Source organism: Berghia stephanieae, chromosome 4 (assembly GCF_034508935.2).
Source record: "Berghia stephanieae isolate SIO BIC M18660-M18661 chromosome 4, UCSD_Bste_1.3, whole genome shotgun sequence".
NCBI classification, from domain to species: Eukaryota; Metazoa; Mollusca; class Gastropoda; order Nudibranchia; family Aeolidiidae; genus Berghia; species Berghia stephanieae.
Genome location: NC_088363.1, coordinates 84,978,840 through 84,993,839, shown reverse-complemented (window position 1 = coordinate 84,993,839; position 15,000 = coordinate 84,978,840). Strand labels below are relative to the sequence as shown.

Genomic DNA, 15,000 nt, shown 5'->3' with positions numbered 1-15,000 from the left:
GAAGAGAGAGAGAGAGAAAGAGAGAGAGAGAGAGAGAGAGAGAGAGAGAGAGAGAGAGAGGGGGGGGGGGGCTTTTTTTCTTTTAGTATTATATTAATATTATTTTGTATAGCCTAAGTGTACGCTTGCATGGATTAGCCATAGATTTTATTATTACAAGATGTAAACGAAATTATTTTGCTTGCACAATTCATTAAATTTCAATTAATTTTTATTATTAGTATTGATAGTGGTAGGCCTAGTGTTGAAGTTATGACAATGCAAGAAATTGTTTATTTCCATTCTAAAAGTGTTTAGATGTGCACTCATTTTTATAATTGCGGCTATGTGGTCTCGTGGTATGACAATCGCTTTCGGATCGGAAGGTCCTGGGTTCGAGCCTCGCGCTCGGCGCATAGTTGAGTCCTTGGAAAAGGCTCTTTACTCACTTTCTCTCACCGTACTCAGGTGTAAAAATTGCAATATCGCCTGACAGGCGGCATGTCCCATCCTACATGTTAAATGTTGCTGTTGACCAGGGACCCCTTGTAAAGCGCTTTTAGTGGATATTGCGCTATATAAAGCTCAATTTTATTAAATTTTTTAATTAATTTTTTTTATTTTTATAATTGTTCGTGATATAGTAGACTGTAAAGAGTCCATTTAAAATGAACATGCTCGAAACGCGATGATGGAAATAATGAACCCATGAACCCATATTCAACCTTTTTTATTTCCTGTTTTGGCCAGGGCTGTTCTTTTCGTACGTGGTCTCCTGTATGCTGAAGATCAATTAATTGGTTTGAACCAAACCTGTCAAATTGAATTTTTTTATTAAAGTAAATTTAATAGCATAAACCAGTGTGTTATAACACTGGTGTGACCTGGTTCGACAATGAAATAAATGGGAATGTATTTTCTCACGCGTCACTTAAAACCAGACAAAGATCGCGCGTCCCCTTTATAGCATTTAACATCATTTAATAAGGATATTAAACCGTATGAGAGAAAATATTTCCGGGACAACCGATTTCGCTTTATCGGGTTCATTCAGTGTAGGTAGCTCTTGTCTTCAGCATTCCTTTTATAACGAAGCGAGTGCCCGACCAACTGAATTGTCGGGATATTTTGTTTACGGTTCCTGACTTAATGTTCAAATGTTAACAAGGGGTCAGATTAACTTCCGGGAATATTGTTTGTAAACATAAAGGACGTTTCAGATCATAATATGAGCCAAAGTTAAAATACGTAACAACAGTTACAACACGAGTGAGAGAGTTGTGAGGGGGGGGGGGGGGGGGGAAAGAGAGAGAGAGAGAGAGAGAGAGAGAGAGAGAGAGAGTGAGAGAGAGAGAGAGTGTTTTAGTGCCAATGCTGTCACAATTAAAGAAATGGCTTCTTTCCTTTATTACAACTGCGCCAACCTCCTGCCCCCCCCCCCCCCCCCCCCATGTTTTTAAATCTGCTTTTAAGAAGAAAAACATATTGATCCAAACATATCCTTAAGTTTACATTATCATGTATTCGTCAACTCTTCTGTAAAGTGTTACAAAATGGAACAGTGACCAGCAGGAGATAACTAGCTGTTACCATTTGTTTGTTTCACGCCCTGACAATCAATAACTCACAATAAGGATCGAATGAATTGAAGGACCAGATAGTTGGAATTAACCCAACCTGTCCTTAATCTAATAAATACAGTAAACCTTTTTGTGTCTTAGGAAGAAATAAGTACATCAGAACGTATTTATAATGTATAACTCTCTCCTTACCAGCCATTTTCAGAATTTTACTTGAAACTTCACACCCACCCAACACAAGAATATATTTTTTTCTACTCAAACAGGAACAAGTACATTCCTTACATATAATTGTCCAGTGTCTAATTTTTATCGCTAGAACAAAATATTTTATTTATAATTTGCGATGTACAAAGGATATCAGAATGAGAAAATGGTTGGTTTCATCGTAGCGAATGTGACGATTTTCCAATAGATGGTAAGGAGAGAGTTAAAACGAATGGAACTGATAATAAAGAATGAATCTTCTTTGTGCTATTTGTTTCTCATCAATATTGAAAAAGAGAATTTCTGATATAAATATAAAGAACTAATTTTCTGCATGGGGTTGTTCTCCACATCGCGCTGAACCGTGTAGCTTCGTAGGTTTTTAAGTTTATAGTGGAGTTAGTTATCAGGTTTCTGTGTTTGTAAACAATGGGTTGGTGTTTAGAGCACACACCCATCATTGTTCTAATAGAAGTAGATCATCTACGGAAACAAATCGGATGGAAGGTGCCAGTCGCTTGAGTTTTCATCGAATGGTTTGTTTATTCATCTTAACAACGCCACTACCACATTATCTCATTCATCTGTAGTGTTTCATTCATCCTGTTTTGTTGATAAAGGGGAAATCCGAAACGTCAATTTTATCTGTGTTCGTAATTACATTCAATTTCACATTTATTTCTTCGAGCTTCGAGCAGCAACATTTACATTACCCAGATTTTACCATTGGAAAGCAAATTGATATAAACATTTCCAGAAGCCCTGAAGGAAGATTGGGTAATTTACATCATCAAATACAAGTCTTGTATCAACTATTTGTTGCTAAGGATTTACAAACAAACCGCCTCTGGCGAACTTTAATAGAAACAAACAAACAAACAAAAATAAATAAAATTTAAAAAATAATAAAAATGTGCTTTTAATATGTTAGCTTTGTCTCTGCAAATATCATATTTCCAAATATGAAAAAATGGGACGGATTTCGGCTCTAATAGCCTGCATACACCGACAAATGTTGTAATTCTAAAGGTTTTAACCAGACGTGACGTTTTTTAAAGTCTCAAATCTCAGACTTCAAAGAATTGTCAGGTTTGAATAGTTCTGCTGACGTCATAATTCACAATATTTGAAGTAAAGATTATGGCCAAAAATTGGAGAAAGTATTTTTTTTCAGTGTTCGTCTATCTGATAATGTGTCCATGCGTACTTTCCTCGAGTTCCAATTTTGGCATTTTATGTTTTATGACTGCAAATGGCATGTTATCACAGTGGGATGAGAAAAAAATAGAAAGGATTTTAGCTATATTCATGCTTTCTCCACATGGATTAGTGACCATTGAACTCAATAAACGGTGTAAATGTTAGTGCAAGTATTTTATTGAGCTCATAGATGTGAAGAATTTATGGCCATAAAACTGCAGTGTGTTCATTGTGTGTACGGCGTTCTGTCCTCCCAAATGTCCGTTCTGTATCACCTCGAAGGTTGAGATGAAAGACTTGGTTATCAGGAGTACGGGATGAACCAACCGTTATTAGGTCTGTCTCTGGAGCATTTTAATTATAGTACTGGGAGTTGTGAGATTATGACTTTATTCCAGTACGTGCATGCCTGGTATGGGGTTCAATGTCATTCGTACTCATAATTTTGCTGTATAGATAATTGGAACAAAACACGGGGATTTCTGTATTTCTTCATTTAAACAATTGACATGTAGTAACAGTGGTAATTGTGTAAACAATAATTACACGTACGCTAATAGGATAAAGAAAAGCATGTTTGAAATCATGAAAAGGTAAAAATAGAATATTCCGGTCTTTTATCCCATGCACTAGGTATAGAATGACAAAAAGAACCGTTGTGAACCAGAAGTCACTGCACACGAAGTGCTGATCTTAAGACATACTATAAGTGTAGGTACTCCTATTTTTATCTATTATTCATCTCATTTTCTTTAAAGGAAGAAATACTGATCATTGAAAATCGAGCGTAGATATTGGTGGTAAAAGGCATATAATAGTATCCTACATATGTAATATAAAAACCAGTTTCTACAATAAAGTGACAGGAACAATGACTATGCAGAGATTTGAAATGATAAACCGAAAGGACATAAACTAAACGTTGTTATGATATGATATATGACCTTTGTCACTGTCGTATCTATTATAGATAGTTCGAAGTTGACATAAACTAAACGTTGTTATGATATGATATATGACCTTTGTCACTGTCGTATCTATTATAGATAGTTCGAAGTTGACGTCACTCAGGTCTTTGTTATTGTTTTTTGCCATCCGCGTTTATGGGTAGTTCTCACTAAATTGTATTAACCAGACTATAAACGATCATGATTACACACAGTTTTGTGTGTTGGCCAGTTATACTTCCGGATGGCAATGTTGTGAACTTCTTAGCCAAGTGCATACTATATATAGATTTGAAATGACGAGAGCCGCGTTGAGAGCCGTGTTCAAAGTACCCTTGTATTACACGTTAAATACCCACGTCAACGTAAACACTAAGCTGCGAGTGATAGAAGTTTTGGCCTGTTAAAAGTCATTCACCGGTTGAGGGCCGTAATCTGAAAGAAAAAACAAACAAAAACAAAACTCGTATTTAAAAACGTGTGCCAGAAAACTCGTCCGTCTAATAGCTATCGATTTAAATGACCCCCATCAAGGCAAAAACGCTCAAACCTGGGACTTCCCGCGGCAAGATGTCGTATCTAATAATCACCTCACATTTACCCTTTTCTTAACTGATTTTTTAACGCTTTTACTGTTTTTCTTATTGGCTGAAGAAGGGATTTGAGTCCGAAACGTTCGGTATTTAGTATTGTGTTGTATTTAGAGGCTATTATAATATATTATCCATTACGTTAAATACATAGATAGATCATCAGAAAATATTTCGTGTCATGCATTTTTAAAAACAATATTTTCCCCTGTCGTCTTCTTTAAGCCAATCTTTGGGTTTATTAGCGATAAAAGCTATCTCCATCAGCGTTTTCATAGAAAGGACGAGGAGCCATTCAGGGGATATATCTGCTAGTCCCACATCAATTTTCTCTTATCGATTATTTCGTGGATCTTTTGTTCCTATCTGCAGCACAATCCTTTGACGTTAAAGGACGGCAATGGCAATGTTATCAAATTACGTCATTGTCATGAATGATACCATCGGTCATTCCGTTGTTTAGTATACCGGTGAATAAAATGTATTAGGAGATGGTGTGACCTAAAGGAGATTATGTGTCATCGTTGAAAGGTCAAGCTTGACATTACGTCATCCTTTCCTTGCTGAGACGATTCTCTCTCTCTCTCTCTCTCTCTCTCTCTCTCTCTCTCTCTCTCACTCTCTCTCTCTCTCTCTCTCTCACTCTGTGTGTGTGTGTGTGTGCGTGTGTGTGTGTATACATAAATACATACACATATCCATACACTTTTGTTTTGTCAATCCATAACATCGTAATCACGTGTTCGTTTCGGCAAGTTTTGTCTTAAATCAGAGAATAGTATGGTCACCTTAGTAACCGACGTTTTAGCAGTTTTGAAATGACCATAACAGTCTGAACTTGATTTTCTGGATGGACTACTTGACCCTCATTCATCAAAAACCCATTTAGCCGCAAATGCTCAAAACAAGATAATCTTCGTATCTTCCTAAATTTTTCTCACCTGGTAAGCAAGTACCAGTCTTGACAATTGCAACAAATATTGCAGCTTTATTACAGTGCTGCAAGTAACTGATTCATCGCCGTTGTGATGAGAGCGCTTGCCTTTGCCTATTTTACTTTGTAACGGTCACACCCTAATCGCTCACTCTTTCGGATTAACCTAGTCTGACTAAAACGCTTTTTATTCATTTTTCTCAGTTAACTTTTAGTTCAAATCTCAATCGATCGAGTTCAATGACCTTCAACCGTCGTCTATTTATAGTACGCTGCCTTCAACTTATCCAATAGTTTCACACCCAACTTCTTTGAAGCCTCGGGTTTTGATGGTTTGGTGTTTTGTTTTGCTTTGTTATTTTTGTTAGTTTGTTTTGTTGTTGTTTGTTTTGTTTATTTTTTTATTGTTTTTTTTTTAATATTTTGTTATTTGTTTATTTTTGTGATTTTTCAAAAATGTGTTTTCTTATTTGTTCTTTGTTTTTTAAATATTGTTTTTCATTTGTTTGTTTTTGTTTTTTCGTCTTCAAAAATGGTATGGTGAAGTTCATAATTAGAAGTTAAAATTTTATAGGGCAAAAAAAAGTGTTTTGTCAGAGTGCGTCAGTAGACGGTGGATTCTTAATTTGGCCCGGACTTGATAAACCAAGATAATCCTTTGATGATGGTACCTTATCGATGTACCTGTGAGTGCCTTGTGGCACCTCTTACGACACCTCGACTGGCCATTTGTTCTCGCTTCAGCCGTTTTCTCTCCGTCTGTTTTGACTGCAGCGTAACAAGAGGGAATTAGTAGCCAGACGCCTGGTTGTTAGTGTTCGCTGGCTCTACCGCATGCTTTGTTACGTTATCAGTAGCTACGTTTGAATGTTGTTTGGGGTTCGGTTTAAGTGTCTACTTTAAATAGGAAATCTGGAGTTTTATCTTAAAAGACCGTAACCGCTATTTTTTTTTTTTTTACTTTATTATAGTATCAATGAATTATCATGATCGCCGTCCAACTTGTAAAACATCTTAGTTTCGGTAAGTCGATGATGGTCACTTGAACCGATCGAATTATGTATGAAGTAAAACGTTTTCTCGCCAAAATGGCAACGTTCGTCGGAAGATAACGATGCTTCTTTAGGGGGTTGGGTGGGGGAAGAAGCTCTCGATCGTGAACATTCTGTAATAATTGTGTTAATACGGCGTTTAGACAGAAGACTGGAAATGTTGCGATACCATGACTCTAGAAGGTTGTCTAAATAAGACCCGAAATGTTTTATAGTCTACAGCTTTCCCAGGCTTTTTTTTGCGGATGAGATAAGCACCAGTTTGCTCGTTATTAGTGCGGGGCGGTCCTTGGCAAGCTTAAGGACCACGGTCCTACGGTCCTTGGGAAATGAAGACCTCAAGGACCGGTCCGACCGGTCCTTTTCGACATTGAACATTCCTGAGAGACTGTTGGAAATTCGAACCGGTTTGACCTTTGAGAGCGTGGGATCGTTCATTCTTGAACCGTTAAAGACCGCTACACGATGAAAACCGTGGCCTACAGGAGTAAAACACACGGAGTAGTCACACTCATTTCAAATTGTAACCTAATTAGAGAAGAGGGGTGATGCCTTCTTTATTTGCTCACCGTACTTCATTGTTACTTCGATAATTTAATAAAATTTGAAATTTATCCCCATTAACGGAGATAATGGCATCGCCCAAGGCGTTGATCGAGTTGTTCGTGGCGTTGATACACACACGCAACTCCTACCCCCCCCTCCCCCCCCCCCCTCCCCCCCCCCCCCACACACACATTAGAGGGCAGCGAGCATTGAAGAGTAAGAGAGAGACGTGAAGTTATAATAAGAGGGGGTGGATGAGGTGATAAGAGGGGTCGATGGTGACTTTTCACCAGATCTAACAAACTCAGCTACCCATTCATTGCTGAGTAGACAGGGATTCAGAAAAAAATCGACTGCACCCGGGATCGATCTCTGGCCCTTTGCGTATAAAGAGAGTGCTCTATCAACTGAGCTATCGGGGTCCCCAAATATTCTATTGGACTTTTTTAAAATTCAGACGTTATAACTGGGTTTTTTGGAAGGAAGAAACTAATGAAACTCATATTATTTGATTAGTAAAAACACCAAACGAAATTTTAATATTATTGTATTATTTTAAATGACAACATTGCGATAGAAAGGAGTGGTGACAAGAGATGGACAAAAGAAAACAAAAAATCGGATTTGCTACTTGCTAAGTTCGACACACACACACACACACACACACACACAAACACACACATCTTTTGTAGTCACATACATTTCAAACAATAACCCATTAGAGAAGAGGGGTCATGCCTTCACCATAGATCATTGTCATTGCGATCATTATGGTGTAGTAAATTTTGAAATTTACCCCGTATAATGGAATCGTCCAAGGCGTGCGCCTCCTGTTCCCCCCATCTCACACACGAAAGGGCGGTTTGCGGAGTGGAGGTTGGTGGTCGTCTGCCTGTATGGTCGTCTGTGTCGTTTAGTGTATGGCAAAGGGGGGTGGGTGCGATTAATTAAGTGGGATGGGTGGTGATTGGTGGAAGATAGGCAACCGAAGCAACGAATCGCTGGGGAAGTAGTAGGCTATGGCGCGAGACCGTAGGACCGTGGTCCTTGCAAGGACCGCCCCGCACTAGTTGAAAGGTGATAAGAAGTGAGGACCGGCGCCGGTCTTCCCCTCTGGGACCGGTCTTCGGTTCACAGCTAAAAGACCGTCGGACCGCGGTCCAGACCGGTCTTCAGCGCGGCACTACTCGTTATATATAATTAGGTTTTGGTCTTTTTCTGACACTTTTTGGATGAAGTTCTCTACAAGCGTGACACTGTCTTTTCATGTTTTGCACACGTCACACACACACGAGTTTGAGAAGAGTGAGTGGAGCAGACACTTATGTTGATAACAACAAGAAATGAAGTGAATAGGAAAGTGCCAATAGAGAATAAAAAATTTCTCGAACCCTCGACCTTACTGCTACGACAGCTCCACCTGGCCTGGGAGAGCGTGACTCTACCATCGCAGAGAGCTCATACGTTCGAGCCCCCATCGCCGCCGCGAAATTTGTATTCTCTATTGTCTTCTGGCGCTTTCCTACTCACTTCATTTCTTGTTGTTATACACTAGTTTGAGCTTGAGAATTAATCAGTTAACCACCGTACTCTGGAGAAAAAAAACGTATTAAAAAATTATCGATTTAAATGACCCTCATCTTGGCAAAAACTCTCAAACCTGGGACTTCCGCGAAGACTGAGGTTCTATTCAAAGCGTGGCAAATAATTGTTTTTGTTCCTTTAATAGGAAGCGGGGAATAAACTCGACTCCGGATTTCATGAGCTAACGGAATTTAAGAGGGTGTTATCATTGAATCCTCGTTGGACATCTTCCATCGCTAGATACCTTCCTTCCTACCGTTTTCCCATAAATATTACTATAGCTTCACGCAAAAACCAAATGTCAAGACTGTTATTTTACAATCATCGTATATTTTCAAGTAAGTCTAAACCAAATGGTGTTCTAACCGTTTCTATTGGAAGTGGATAGGTTTTCCACCTGGAATTCATTTAACGCCGAGTTCCAGCCCGTATAGAATTTCAATTTAAGACAACTAACAATTCTAGGTTGATCTGAGTTCCAGCCCGTGTAGAATTTCAATTTAAGACAACTAACAATTCTAAGTTGATCTGAGTTCCAGCCCGTATAGAATTTCAATTTAAGACAACTAACAATTCTAGGTTGATCTGAGTTCCAGCCCGTGTAGAATTTCAATTTAAGACAACTAACAATTCTAAGTTGATCTGTGTTTTTAAAAAATATTCAAAACATTGGAATAAAAAGAAATTAGTCCGACACTGACATAGAGTAAGAACGTTGGTTTGCCTCTTTGTGGTAATATCAGTAAAGTGCTGTAAAACATATTTATAAAATATCAATGGATTGTCTTAAAAAAAAAAAAAGCAATTTCAGTTTTTTTAAAAATAGATCTGATCTTCTGTCTCAGATTATTTTGGTTGCGATTATTTGAACTAAGTTCTCCCCCCTCGTCCTTCAAATATCGATCGATTTAAATGGCAAAATGTTAAACCTGGGACTTCGCGACAAGATGAGGGTCATTTTAATAGATCGGTATTTGAAAAGACGACTTTTGTGGCCAAAATGAAAAGATAAAAGTATTTTTACCAAAGTAGGACAATATTCTTGCAGTAAGTGAGAGACTATCAAAGGGCAAGTGAGACTATCAAAGGGCAATATTCTTGTAGTAAGTGAGAACTATCAACCCTTTCATACGGGTGTCGAAATGAAAACCACTATAATGGCCACTATAACTATAAATAATCTTTCTCTACCAGTACTCTCTCAAATAATATAAAAGGTACTGTCACCCCCCGCCAATGAGAAAATAGAATCACTCGATGATTTAAAGTTAACAAACCGCGGGCTTTATTTTTGAATGTATCTCGAGGAGGCGAGATTTAATATAATTATTTTTGAAAGGGTAAGAGGAAGAGAGAGAGAGAGAGAGAGAGAGAGAGAGAGAGAGAGAGAGAGAGGGGGGGGGAGGGGATGAAGAGAGAAAAAGAAGGAAGATTTACAACCTGTAAATTGACAATATACAGGAAAGTAAGCCAGGTTTTATTTCTCTTCTTGTTTTGGGAAGGGGGGGGGGGGGGGGGGGGGTTGTTTCGTGGCCAAGTACCTAACAAATGTGCTCAAATCGCGCTACAAGGAAAGGATTAAAGCCGACAGCAACATTTAACATGTAAAACGAGGCATAACTATAATATAAGGCAGTGTTATTACAGATTTATTCTTCGTTAGAGGCAACGTATATACCGTCAATAATAATAATAATAATAATAATAATAATAATAATAATAATAATAATAATAATAATAATAATAATAATAATAATAATAATAATAATAATAATTATAATTATAATAATGATAATAATACTTATTATTATTATTATTATTATTATTATTATTATTATTATTATTATTATTATTATTATTATTATTAATATTATTATTATTATTATTATTATTATTATTATTATTATTATTATTATTATTATTATTATTATTATTATTATTATTATTATCATTATTATTATTATCATTATTATTATTATTGGTGCTTGACTTCTTTTCGTAGAACGTGTATTTTACTAACACAAATAAGTAGAGATATTAAATTTTGCAAGGGATTTACTCTGGCTATGAAAAGATTACTGTTTCAAACCCCCCTTCCTCCATCATCGTCCCGTCCCTTCTTTCTATTGAATGTTTTTCACCTCGTTAAGCAGTCCAAACCCCATTGGATGAAATACGAGGCAAAGTACAATACCAGATGACAAAACAGTCTCGGCGGGGAGTTTACAAGAATGTCCATCTTTTTGCAGTTTTGGGGGATTAGCAATACGAGATGAGATGTTTATCCATCAGTCCGACCGCCATTCTAACCTAAACCCCCGTATCAATGCCATTTTCTTTTTTCATTAACACACCGAAGTGTAGCCGTCTATTTGTTGAAAATAGGGAAATTAGCTATTCGTTGATAGTTTTCTTGCCCCCCCCCCCCCCCCCCTATGCCATTTCCCTCCTTTCCCTGCTGAGATCTATCAAAGCTCTGCCCAAAATTGGGCAAACACTTTTAAACACTACTTTTGGTCTGAGGAATGTGCGGCTATGTTTTCTTGTGGTATGACACTCGATATGGGATCGGAAGGTCCTGGGTTCGAGCCTAGTTGAGTCCTTGGAAAAGGCCCTTTACTCACACCGTACTCAGGTGTAAAATGAGTACCTGGCCGTTAACAGCGTTATCTCTGTCCGAAAAATTATAATATTTGACGCCTAACAGGCGTCAATGACCGTCTAAATGTTAAGTGTTGCTGTTGGCCAGGACCCCTTGTAAGCGCGTTGAGCACATTGAGTGGATATTGCGCTATATAAAAGATTTATTAAAAAGAATAATAAATAAAATCTGAGACTTCACATACGAGTCAGCTTTCAATCGTGGTCGACGACATGTTGGAGGGAATCGAAATCGATCTTAAAGTATGAGAAAGACAATTTTAAAAGTATATATTTGATGGGGGTTTTATGCTGGCAACGATAACGATCCTACTATTTTCATCCCATTCGCTTTTCTTTCAGTCATAATCGGGATTTGCTGTTGACAAACGATGTTTGTAAACTAATCAAATCAGCAATTGATTTTAGTCATCGTGATGATGCTCTCCTACCCTTTCAATTTAGAATAGAATAGGAAAAAGGAAGAGGAGGAGGAGAGAAGAAGAGAGAAGAAGAAGAAGAAGAAGAAGAAGAAGAAGAAGAAGAAGAAAAGAAGAAGAAGAAGAAGAAGAAGAAGAAGAAAGAAGAAGAAGAAGAGAAGAAGAAGAAGAGAAGAAGAAGAAGAGAGAAGAAGAAAGAAGAAGAAGAGAGAAGAAGAAGAAGAAGAAGAAGAAGAAGAAGAAGAAGAAGAGAGAAGAAAAGAAGAAGAAGAAGAAGAAGAAGAAGAAGAAGAAGAAGAAGAAGAAGAAGAGAAGAAGAAGAAGAAAGAAGAAGAAGAAGAAAGAAGAAGAAGAAGAAGAAGAAGAAGAAAGAAGAAGAAGAAGAAAAGAAGAAGAGAAGAAGAAGAAAAGAAGAAGAAGAAGAAGAAGAAGAAGAAGAAGAAGAAGAAGAAGAAGAAGAAGAAGAAGAAGAAGAAGAAGGAAGAAGAAGAAGAAGAAGAAGAAGAAGAAGAAGGAAGAAGAAGAAGAAGAAGAAGAAGAAGAAGAAGAAGAAGAAGAAGAAGAAGAAGAAGAAGAAGAAGAAGAAGAAGAAGAAGAAGAAGAAGAAGAAGAAGAAGAAGAAGAAGAAGAAGAAGAAGAAGAAGAAGAAGAAGAAGAAGAAGAAGAAGAAGAAGAAGAAGAAGAAGAAGAAGAAGAAGAAGAAGAGAAGAAGAAGAAGAAGAAGAGAAGAAGAAAGAAGAAGAAAGAAGAAGAAGAAGAAGAAGAAGAAGAAGAAGAAGAAGAAAGAAGAAGAAGAAGAAGAAGAAGAAGAAGAAGAAGAAGAAGAAGAAGAAGAGAAGAAGAAGAAAGAAGAAGAAGAAAGAAGAAGAAGGAGGAGGAGGAGGAGGAGAAGGAGGAGAAGAGAAGTTCAATGGAAGAGAGTAGGAGGAGTAACATATAATAATTTTAATAATAAAACAAACATCGGGAGTAAATTATTGGTTGGTCACGGGTTGCCAGTCAACACACGTCGTCCTGTCATCGTCGCATTGATTCATCACAAAGTCCGATCTCTATTCACTATTCATAATAATATTATTATTCTCATTTCTCAACAATCCATTTCGTTCGCCTAAGAGGCCTTTTCACTCCCTCGCCCAGCCAGGCGTTATTGTGTATACAAGCCGTCCAAACATTAATTTATAGAGATGAATCGGATCTGGGGGCTTAACTGTATTCGCAATCAATAAAGTATCACTCCGCCGCTTGGTTGTCTTATATCGTTAAAACGCTTTATTTTTGTTTAGCCAGAATTTTTTATTCTTAAATTTTGATGAATTTAGATGACCTCAGTATTTATTATTAGAATATACACGAAACAATCTTAAACCTGACACCTGAAAGTATTATAATACATACAGGGTTACGATTTTTGGAACAAGAAGAGGGCCATCTTAATTTTAATTCATCGATATTTGAAAATTGAAATAAAATTTCTTTCCATAAATATTTCTGGCAAAAAATAAATAAATTAATTAATTAATTAAATGGAAAGATCGTTTATAAATGTAGAGTAAGAATGATGTGTGACCTATTTGTTGTGTAATGATCAAGGCATACGATACTACGATAGAATAGTCGAAATTTTGTCAAGATGTCGTTTCCAGTAGCTTTCTATTCAAAATGAAAGAAACAAAAACAACACTCTCCTTTCTCTCTCTCTCTCTCTCTCTCTCTCCTCTCCTCTCTCTCTCTCTCTCTCTCCCCTCTCCTCTCTCTCTCTCTCTCTCTCTCTCTCTCTCTCTCATCTCTTTTTCTTTGATTCATCACTACTTCCCCTTACCCAACCCCACCCGATTTTTTACCTCCCCCCCCCCCCTTTTTTTTTTTTTTAATTAATGTTTTATTATTGATATTTTAAAATGATAACACGTAGGACCAACCAGGACAGATCATTGAAAGTGTATTATAATTATAATATGTCTCTTCTCAGGTCGTTGCGGATTTTTTGCTTTAATTTTATTTTAGAGAGAGAGAGAGAGAGAGAGAGAGAGAGAGAGAGAGAGAGTGGGGGGGGGGCGGCGGTTGTTTTTGTTTCTGTTTGTTTTCTATGTTCTATTCTGTTTTGTTTGTTTTGTTATTGATTTCTTTCTTTCTTTCTTTCTTTCTTTTTTTTGAAAATCTTATCATAATATTCTATATGGTCAGTCCACACACACTCGGACTCACTCCATGCATGGGGCAAATATCGTAAAGAAAAAAAAAAGAATCTGTGATTGGCTTCATTAATTTATTCAATTCTAACAAAACGTATACGCCTATCACCATATTGGAATCCTATCACCATATTATTGGATGTTTTTTGTTTTCCCCAGACGGCAACGTGGACGAGGCGTTTACCATCCAGCCAGACCACGGCTCCATCTTCCTCGCACGTCTCTTGGACTGGGAGACTCGAACTGACTACACTCTGACCGTGGTTGTCACGGATGGGGTCCACACCGACACGGCCAAGGTAAGTCAGCGAAATTCCATCCGGGCTGGTGGATGAAACACCAGGTGTGAATGGGTATTTATGCCAAGTATTTAGATAAAATACTTATAACACCCGCCAGCCGGATATAGATAGTGTGCGATTGGCTAAGAAGCTCACAACATTGCCATCCGGAAGTATAACGGACCAACACACAAAACTGTGCGTAACCACGAACGTTTATAGTCTGGTTAATATGGTTTAGTGAGAATTACTCATAAACGCGGATGGCAAAAAACTATAACAAAGACCTGAGTGGCGTTAACTTCGAACTATCTATACAAGTCACTACCACTTTTTTTTTCTTTCTTTTCGTCATCCATGTAAACGACCAACCCACCTGTTCCAAATTATCGTAAACAAATCAAGTCTGAGTCTGGTACCTGAGTTGTGTTATTGTTTAGACATTTATCAAGTAATGCTAAGACATTATCCCAGATTAATCACCCCCTTAAATCTGAACGATTCGCCAAATTGGGAAGACCTGTTTACTACCCGGTCACAATGTATATTATTTGAAGGTTACAACAGGTCGTCGTCTCCCACTGTGGGTTCGTCTTTTCCTTCACAGCCGTTATGGAACTTAATACTTAATAAGTTTAACTAATACATAAACGAAAACACATTCATTCTTCCCTCGTGATCTGTAGTTTTTAAAAATTTGAGCTTTTTTATAGCGCAATATCCACTAAACGTGCTCAAAGCGCTTTACAAGGGGTCCCTGGCCAACAGCAACATTAACATGTAGGACGGGACATTACAATATCTTCGGACAGAGACAACGCTGTT

The 15,000-nt window shown here is 37.5% G+C and overlaps 1 protein-coding gene across 7 annotated transcripts in view; it reads left to right on the top strand.

Moving 5' to 3' along the window:
* LOC144971441 (protocadherin Fat 1-like) overlaps positions 1–15,000 on the top strand; it is a 281,143-nt gene that overhangs the window by 194,472 nt on the left and 71,671 nt on the right. For all 7 annotated transcript variants that reach the window (XM_078912356.1, XM_078912355.1, XM_078912353.1 and 4 more), the window contains exon 8: positions 14,054–14,193. In XM_078912356.1, the coding sequence (XP_078768482.1) occupies positions 14,054–14,193 (140 nt within the window). The remainder of the gene's footprint in view (positions 1–14,053; positions 14,194–15,000) is intronic.